This window comes from Macrobrachium rosenbergii, chromosome 42, assembly GCF_040412425.1.
Source record: "Macrobrachium rosenbergii isolate ZJJX-2024 chromosome 42, ASM4041242v1, whole genome shotgun sequence".
Taxonomy (NCBI): domain Eukaryota; kingdom Metazoa; phylum Arthropoda; class Malacostraca; order Decapoda; family Palaemonidae; genus Macrobrachium; species Macrobrachium rosenbergii.
In genome coordinates this window covers 38001322-38011321 of record NC_089782.1, presented here as the reverse complement: position 1 = coordinate 38011321, position 10000 = coordinate 38001322, and the positions used below count along the sequence as shown (strand labels likewise).

Sequence of the window (10000 nt, the reverse complement as noted above, 5' to 3'; positions counted from 1 at the left end):
AATCAATTGTCAGGAGAGGGTGGAAAGTAAGATGGAAGAAAGAATATGAAAGGAGGTACAGTAAAAGGAACGAAAGGGGTTGCAGCTAGGGGCCTAAAGAAGGCACTCTGCAAAGAGTCTTGAGTAATGCCTACAGTGCACCGCATGAGGTGCACTGATGGCACTGCCCCCCTACGGAGAATAATAATAATAATAATAATCCTTTTGCCCCTGGCAGTAAAGTTCAGTTACTATCTAAGAAGATTAACATTTTTTTATTTTACATTTTTTTGTAAATAAAAACACCAAACTAACAAAGTTTGCAGTTTGTAAACTTACAAATTTAACAGGTGTCCCAGACCTATGAACATCGAAGCCCTTATCTCCCTTAGTTTGTTATCATTCAGTTCGCTGTGAAGGAAAAAAAAAATATAGATTTGTTTATGTAAACAAAGTAAAGCACATATTTGAATGAAAGAAAAGGATGCCTGAATATGCTTTATAAAAGGAATCCATACCCTTTACATAAAGTTTCTATAAAGGTTTTATTCTTCTATTTCATTCATTTTCTTAAAGTATGCCAGATGAAGTTTTGAATCGAACTGAATATGGAATTTAGGCCAAAGGCCAAGCACTGGGACCTATGAGGCCATTCAGCGCTGAAAGGGTAACTGACAGTACAAGGTCTGAAAGGCGTAACAGGAGGAAAACCTTTTACAGTTGCACTATGAATCAGTTGTTAGGAGAGGGTGGAAAGTAAGATGGAAGAAAGAGAATATGAAAGGAGGTACAGTAAAAGGAACGAAAGGGGTTGCAGTTAGGGGTCGAAGGCATGCTGCAAAGAACCTTAAGTAATGCCTACAGTGCACCGCGTGAGGTGCACTGACGGCGCTACCCCCCTACGGGGCAGATGAAGTTTTAAATAATCTATATCATAGTTTTACCATTCCTCTAAACAATCCGAACCTCTCTTATTAAAAGCAATTCATATAATATATAAGGTAATCAAAATAATTGAACTTAATTACAGTGATAAACAAGATTTAATTTTCACGAATTGGAAACCGAGTCAGTCCAATGGAACTCATTTATTCTCTCAGATTAAAGACTTATCTTTTTATATTGACTTTCTCATATGAAAGACTATCTTTTTTTTCATTTATTGTCTCATATTAAAGACTTATCTTTTTTCCATTTACTTTCTCATATTAAAGACTATCTTTTTTTCATTGACTGTCTCATATTAAAGACTATCTTTTTTTCATTTACTTTTCATATTAAAAGCTATCTTTTTTCATTTACTTCCTCATATTAAAGACTATCTTTTTTTCCCACTTACTTTCTCATATTGAAGACTATCTTTTTTACTTACTTTCTCATATTAAAGACTATCTTTTTTCCATTTACTTCCTCATATTAAAGACTATCTTTTTTTTAATTTACTTTTTCGTGTTAAAGATTAACTTTTTTACCATTTACTTTCTCAAATTAAAGACTATCTTTTTCCCATTTACTTTCTCATATTAAAGACTAGCTTTTTTCCATTTATTTTCTCATATTAAAGACTAGTCAATTCAAAGAAACTCATTTACTTTCTCAAATTAAAGACTTTTCTTTTTTCATTTACTTTCTCATATTAGAGATTCTTATACTAAAGACTATCTTTTTTTTCCATTTACTTTCTCATACTAAAGACGCATCTTTTTTTATTTACTTTCTCATATTAAAGACTATGTTTTTTCCATTTACTTTCTCATACTAAAGACTATATCTTTTTTTCATTTACTTTCTCATATTAAAGACTATCTTTTTTTTCCCTCTCTCTTCATAAACCAACATTCCGCGAACCCTTCGGTTTAATCAGATTCTCCGATGTGGGGAAAAATGGGCAGAACAACATTTGCATCGCAAACAATCCCCGAATTGTTCCTTAATCTGAGAAGGAAAGAATTTATGGTGTACTTACAGTCTCTCCAGTTTGTTGTTCTCCATAAACAGGCCATCGGGAAGGTCGGTTATGTTGTTGCTGCTGAGCTGCCTAGTGATTAAAAGAAGAACAACGTCAAGTTAGATTAACTTTCTCATTGATTCAAGTTCTATGCTATCGGGAATTTACATATAACGAGATAGGTTGTCGGGTACACCAGGTTGATGGGAATCGAACCGAACTGAATTGAATACAGAATTTAGGCCAAAGGCCAAGCACTGGGACCAATGAGGTCATTCAGCGTTAAAACGGAAATTGACAGTAAAAGGTTTGAAAGGTGTAACAGGAGGAAAACCTCAAAGCAGTTGCACCACGAATCAATTGTTAGGAGAGGGTGGAAAGTAAGATGGAAGAAAGAATATGAAAGGAGGTACAATAAAAGGAACGGAAAAGGCTGCAGCTACGGGCCAAAGGCACGCTGCAAAGGACCTTAAGTAATGCCTACAGTGGCCCGCACGAGGTGCTCTGACGGCACTAACCACTACGGGGACCAGATATTTGTGACAGCACTTCTGAAAGCAACGAGATATTATAAAGGGTAAACCAGTATTGTGTTAATTTGATAAACGCGTCCATACACGCATCTCTTCTTGAACAAGACCCACCAAAATAATAATAATAATAATAATAATAATAATAATAATAATAATAATAATAATAATAATAATAATAAAATTAGGAAAAAGGCCTTCTTTAATACAGGTTTTGTCAAATAAAATTATATTTTCAATAGCATTTATTTTATATAGTACACGCTCAATTTGAACGTGTACTATATAAAATAAATGCTGTTGAAACTGCCATTTTGTTGAACAAAACCCGTAATAATAATAATAATAATAATAATAATAATAATAATAATAATAATAGCTTATTCATCTTTAGCAGGCATCCAGCGCGGAGATAGACCAAGCGTTAATATATTATGGGAGAGAAGATTGAGGTTCCCTCCTCTTCACAAGAAAATAGAAAGAACTCGAGAGCAGGGGGCCGCATTGGACGGGAATAAATGAGAGAGAGAGAGAGAGAGAGAGAGAGAGGTTAATGGGTAAATGGATCTCCGAAGGAAATTTGCAAATGGATAGACGCTGAACTGAAGAGATGGGAGAACTCCTTTGATGCAGGAAGGATGAAGGGGGGAGGGGGAAGGGGAGGGGAAGGGGGAGGGAGAGGGAGAGGGGGTGAGGGTTAAAAGAAGAGGATGAATGAAAAGCTAATGTAAAAATGAGCTTAAAATAATAATAATAATAATAATAATAATAATAATAATAATAATAATAATAATAATAATAATAATAATAATAGTAATGATGATGAATTGTATCTTTTGCATATTAATAGGATTCATTGATACAACTGTGGATTTTAATCACTAATAATAATAATAATAATAATAATAATAATAATAATAATAATAATAATAATAATAATAATAATTTTGGAACACCACCTATTTTGAAAAATACTCTTCCTCGCTACATTAAAATATTAAATTCTTCGAGTTCTTGGTCGCAAAAAGGATAATTCTGCGATCACGCTTGCGACCATTAGCTTAGTATCGGGTTTTACTCCCTAAGCATTGCATATTCATATCCACTACAAAACAGAGAAGATGGCTCGAGCTATGAAGTATAATGGAAGGGGCTAATGTACTCAAGCGTGCATGAGAGAGAGAGAGAGAGAGAGAGAGAGAGAGAGAGAGAGGGAGATGGAGAGATGGAGATTGGGTGGCAGGTTTTCAACTTCATTAGCAAAATACCTAGAATACATAAATAATTTTTTTTTATATTTTCTAGGGGAGAGAGAGAGAGAGAGAGAGAGAGAGAGAGAGAGAGAGAGAGAGAGAGAGAGAGAAGATGAGAAAAGATGGAGGGGGGGAGATATAGCCGGTAGCAGATTTTCATCTGCGTTAGGCAAAATACTTAGAATATATAGATAATATTTTTTACATATCCTGAGAGAGAGAGAGAGAGAGAGAGAGAGAGAGAGAGAGAGAGAGAGAGAGAGAGAGAGAGAGAGCTGGGAGATACCTCAGGCGCAGTTTCCCAGCTTCATTAGGCGCCTGGAATATACAGATAATGTTTCTAATATTTTCTGAGAGAGAGAGAGAGAGAGAGAGAGAGAGAGAGAGAGAGAGAGAGAGAGAGAGAGAGAGAGAGAGATACTGCTGGGGGCAAATTTCCAGCTTCATCAGGTAAAATGCCTGGAACACATACTGTTGAAGATGTTCTTTGTATTTTCTGAATGATTTTTTTTCCAGACCGAACAGTAACAATGATGAGACTATTTGAGAGGGAGGCTACTCTTATGAGGACTGAACTGAATTGAATATAGAGTTTAGGCCAAAGGCCAAGCACTGGGACCTATGAGGTCATTCAGCGCTGAAAGGGAAATTGACAGTAAAAGGTTTGACAGGTGTAACAGGAGGAAAACCTCAAAGCAGTTGCACTATGAATCAATTGTTAGGAGAGGTTGGAAAGTCAGATGGAAGACAGAGAATATGAAAGGAGGTACAGTAAAAGGAACGAAAGGGGTTGCAGCTAAGGGCCGAAGGAAGGCTGCAAAGAACCTTAAGTAATGCCTGCAGTGCACCGCATGAGGTGAACTGACAGCACTACCCCCGTACGGGGGCCATCTTATGAGGAGAAATGGATGATTTAGAAATAATTTTTTTGAAGAGAAATGGATGATTAAAAAGTTTTTTTTGAGGAAAAATGAGTGATTTAACAACAAATTTTTTGAGGAGAAATGAATGATTTTAAAAAAATTAGGAGAAATGGATGATTTAAACAAAAATTTTTTTTGAGAAATGGATGATTTAGAAACAAATTTTTTGAGGAAAAATGGGTGATTTAACAAAATATTTTTTGAGAAGTGAATGATAAAAAAAATTAGGAGGGATGGATGATTTAAACAGAAAATTTTTGAGAAGAAATGGATGATTTAAAACCAAATTTTTGAGGAGAAATGGATGATATAAAACAAGTTTTTTGAGAAGAATTGGATGATATAAAACAAATTTTTTGAGGAGAAATGGATGATTTAAAAACAAATTTTTTGAGAAGAAATGGATGATTTAAAAACAATTTTTTGAGAAGAATTGGATGATATAAAACAAATTTTTTGAGGAGAAATGGATGATTTAAAAAAATTTTTTTAGGAGAAATGTATGATTTAAAAACAAATTTCAAACACAAGGTGTAGAAAACATCCTTCCTCTCTCGCTCTCCTTTACGAACAGTGGACAGAGCTGAAAGTCCAGCGACGGAAAATATAAAAAAAATAAATAAAAAATAACAAATACTTTTGAGAAAATTATTTTACAAAAACATCAGGCAATAATGACACAGAATACTGAAGATGTTGACAGCTCAGTTACTTGATGAAGTGGAATATCGACAGAGAATAAAATAACTGCATGAATGCAGTAACTGAGGAATTAAGATGGTAGATAAAATTAGACAAATCTGGTAACAGTGATAAGGTTCCAATGGAGTGAAAGAACACAAAGGAAAGTGGAAGTCATACGGGATTGAAGATAAATAATTATGAATGGCTGACATAGTTATGCGTCGATGGTCTCTCGTTCGTCACTTTTTCATAAGGTGTATTTCAACAGAGACCCTTCGCATTCACAATTTATCCCTGATCGCCGTATGCAGTGAATATGCAGTAAATGCGGTTCACTGCCGAACTTCTCAGTTCAAAAGGTCCTTTCTTCCTGTGATGTGCCTTCAGAGGCTGTCGTGAAACGGAAATTTAGAGTTGCACATCTAATGCAAATCTTCTTGTATTTTAGTACATTTTTATCTATTTGTCTATTTATTATTTTTTTTTTAATAAGTGGGATCTCTTCTTTCTTTATTTCACTTTTAATTCCTCTTATACTTCTTCCTAATGAACACCTTAATATTCTTTGAAAGCTTCTTGAATTTCAATGTATTTGTGGGCTTGTTCCATATGAATAGGTTTCATCTACTGAATAATAATAATAATATTAATAATAATAATAATAATAATAATAATAATAATAATAATAATAATAATAATAATAATTTAGCTTGAATTTCAAGTCAGTGGCCCCTTTGGAAGGCTTGTTCCATAGGAATAGGTTTCATCTACTGAATAATAATAATAATAATAATAATAATATAATAATAATAATAATAATAATAATAATAATAATAATAATAATAATAATAACAACACGGAATTTAAGAATGAATCATTACGAATGAGACCAATCATCTAGTGCCTCCTCGCGACACAACAAACGTTATATACTTAGGAAAAAATTGCAACGACAGAAAATACCCGAAAAATGACATATAAATAAGAAAGTAGACTCACAAGTGACGTAACGACCCGGTACCCACGAAGGTTCCGTTCTCGACGACCAGGAGGTCGTTCCCTGTGATGTGCCTGTGGAACGGAAATTTAGAACATCTGTTATTGATTGCCATTATAATATAGTCCATTATATGTATATGTATGTATGTATGTGTGTGTATGTATATGTATATAAATTATATGTATATATATATAAATTATATCTTTATATATATTAATATATATATATTAAATATATATATATATATATATATATTAATATATATATATATATATATATAATGCAGAGAAGATACAACATAAAGTTTTAAATATATCCAACATAGTTAAACCTAACCCTATCCTACGTTGATATTAACAAACAAAAGGAATAAAAGTTTACGCCAGGTGAATTTAAGCATTCCTAAAGCAAAAACAACCTAACATAATAAATATTCATTTATATTCTACAGTACCTTTCACTTATCAAAATATAACGGAAAGAAATCACTGTTCAGTCTTACATTTCTTCAATTTCCTCCATAGACGAAAAAGTTCCGTTTCTCAGCGACCGTATTCCCGCTCTTATGACCACTCTGTGGGAAAGGAATATACAGTTTAGGCCACAGGCCAAGCACTGGGACCTATGAGGTCATTCAGCGCTGGAAAGGAAATTGAGAGTGGGTAGGCTTGAAAGGTGTAACAGGAGGAAAACCTCAAAGCAGTTGCACTGTGAAATAATTGTTAGGAGGGGTTTGATAGCAAGATGGAAGAAAGGTAATATGAATGGAGGTGCAGTAAAAGTCATGAAAGGGGTTGCAGCTAGGGGCCGAAGGGACGCTGCAAAGAACCTTCAGTAATGCATACAGTTCACCCCGTGAGGTGCACTGACGGCATTACCCCAATCTGTTGAGGAAGAAAAGATGATATTGTGGTGTGATAGGTAGCATCCCCACCCACTAAACAAGGTGACCCAGGTTCGAATCCTGGGCGAGGAAGGGCTTGTGGGCTCGGTCCACGTATACGTTAATGTCTCTGTTATCCTGAGTATTAAATTAAGCCCATGTCAGTTAGTCGACTGCAGTGGGCAGCAATCAGTATTTAAAAGACATTTTGCTAGCAATACTATACCATAAGAGTTGCAGAAAAGCAACCACGCACACAAACGCACACACAAACACACATACACACTAATATATATATATATATATATATATATATATATATATATATATATATATATATATATATATATATATATATATATATACAGTATATATATACAGTATATGTGTATGTATACATATATATATAAGTATATATATATATACATATATACATATACATATATATATATATACACATATAATTTACCAAAGGAATAACAAGCATATATACAAACAAAAACACGCCCACAAACAAACACAAACTCACACACACACACACACACACACACACACACACTAACACTCGAATACATGCAGAAGATGAGAGGAACAAATGAGAAAAACGACAATGAAAGAACAGGAAAAAAAAATGAGAGCAAGCAATCTCCGCACTCACAAAATTCTCAGATGAGGCAGCCGTGAGAATCTCATTTCCGGAATCCAGTTGCCGGATACGTCCCTGAAATTAAGAGAACAAATTAAAGAATTAAATGAGGAAGTATCGCTGCTTAGGTCGCCAATTCTTCGTGTGATATATATACGTGTGTGTGTGCGTGTGTGTGTGTCTGTCTGTGTAAATATATTAAATATATATAATAAATATACATGAATAAGTATTTATATGTATAATATATATATATATATATATATATATATATATATATATATATATATATATATATATATATATATATATATATATATGCGTGTATGTGTGCAGAACATGAATGCTTTATATACATATATACATACATACATCAGAACTCTTTTAAAAATCGTGAGTTCTTATCACTGATCCAAGTTTGGTGATGAAATAAGTGAAAATTATATTCAACTTTTCAGAAATTTAGTCAGAAAAAAGTAATATCAACAGGGTGATATTTGTTGAATGCTCCATCAATGTATCACATTTCAAAAGTATTACATGCAATGGGATGGAGTGTAAAATTTAGGCCAAAGGCCAACCGCTGGGACTCACGAGATCATTCCTGGCCGAAGGGGCAATTGAGAGTAAAAAGGTCTGGAGGGTGTAAAAAGAGGTAAACCTCGCAGTTGCACTATGGAACAATTGTTAGGAGAGGGTGGAAAGAAAAATGGAAGAAAGAGAATACGAACGGAGGTACAGTAAAATGAATGAATAGGGCTCGCAACTGGAAGGAAAATCAACAATGATAATGACAATACGTCCGCCATTGCTTCACAATTATCATTGTATTTCCAGCTATTTTGTTTTAGTTTTCTGTAAAAGAAAACTATTTTGTTGTCTCTCTGTTCACACTTTTTTCTGTCCGCCCTCAGATCTTAAAAACTACTGAGGCTAGAGGGCTGCAAATTGCTATGTTGGTCATCCACCCTCCAATCGTCAAACATACCAAATTGCAGCCCTCTAGCATCAGTAGTTTTTATTTTATGTAATGTTAAAGTTAAGGCATAATCTTGCGTCTGGCAACGATATAGGCCAGGCCACCACCGGGCCGTAGTTAAAGTTTCACGGGCCGCGGCTCACGCAGCATTATACCGAGACCACCGAAAGACAGATCTATTTTCGGTGGCCTTGATCATACGCTGTAGCGGCTGTACAGAAAACTCGATTGCATTTTTACTTGTTCATTGTTATAATCTGTTTTCGGCTGGATAAGCTACACGGATTAGCCTTGTAAAGAATCGCTTATACCTTATTAAACAATTTCTTTTTCTTGACATTATATTTTTTTACCTTATTACATAAAATAATTAAGGAAATCACGAACATTACATACCTACATTTTTTTAAAAAATAAAAGTGCTTGAACAGAGAATAATTCAACTTTTAACCTTCATATACAGTTTTAAAAAGTATAAACAGTTGGATTTTTCATTTTTGAAAGTATTAAGCCTAATCTTTTTAAGATATGTGCAAAAATATCTGGAAATTATTATATAACTGAAAGAAAAATATCTTTGGGTTTAAATTCATATCCCTGAATCGTTATAAGGTATAACATAATTAGAAAGTCATACGAAAAATATTTTGAGTTAAACAGCATACATGTAACAAAATGAGTTTATAAAATAATAACTGGAGCATCATAAAAATAAAAATAAAATACTGTAGCTCAAGAATATATTTTCAAAACCCTTTAAAAAACAAAACCTTGTATTTTCACTTAGGCCTTGAGATGAAACGCCTTTGAAGAACCACTTGCATGGAAGACTGTCTACACGCATCCTTAATTCGAATTATAAGTTCAAACAAAATCAACAAACAAAAATCTTAAAACATCAATTTCAGCAACAAACACACGAACGCAGTTCGAACAATACACACGGGGCTTCGTACGAAGAGTGTATTAGGGTGTATTGTTAATCGAATTGAATAAGTCCCCCAGAGATCTGGGCCACGTTCGCTGAAAATCTAAAATTCTTAGCCGTTTCCCAATTCCAAAACTTCTGCGTCGCTGGGAATTTGCGGGTCCGTGGGGACAGCTTTATTGGAATAAAAAATTCCCATGAGAATTGGCTCAGTATTTTTTCTCAAATTTTATTCTGGGTGTCATAC

At 33.9% G+C, this 10000-nt stretch overlaps 1 protein-coding gene across 1 annotated transcript in view; it reads right to left on the bottom strand.

The window, feature by feature from the left end:
• Nucleotides 1-10000, bottom strand: part of LOC136828281 (relaxin receptor 2-like) — a 54324-nt gene that overhangs the window by 12037 nt on the left and 32287 nt on the right. Inside the window, exons 6-10 of the mRNA XM_067086157.1 lie at nucleotides 7859-7921; nucleotides 6820-6891; nucleotides 6317-6388; nucleotides 1946-2017; nucleotides 319-390 (exon numbers count right to left, since the gene is read on the bottom strand). Coding sequence (XP_066942258.1) covers nucleotides 319-390; nucleotides 1946-2017; nucleotides 6317-6388; nucleotides 6820-6891; nucleotides 7859-7921 — 351 coding nt within the window. The remainder of the gene's footprint in view (nucleotides 1-318; nucleotides 391-1945; nucleotides 2018-6316; nucleotides 6389-6819; nucleotides 6892-7858; nucleotides 7922-10000) is intronic.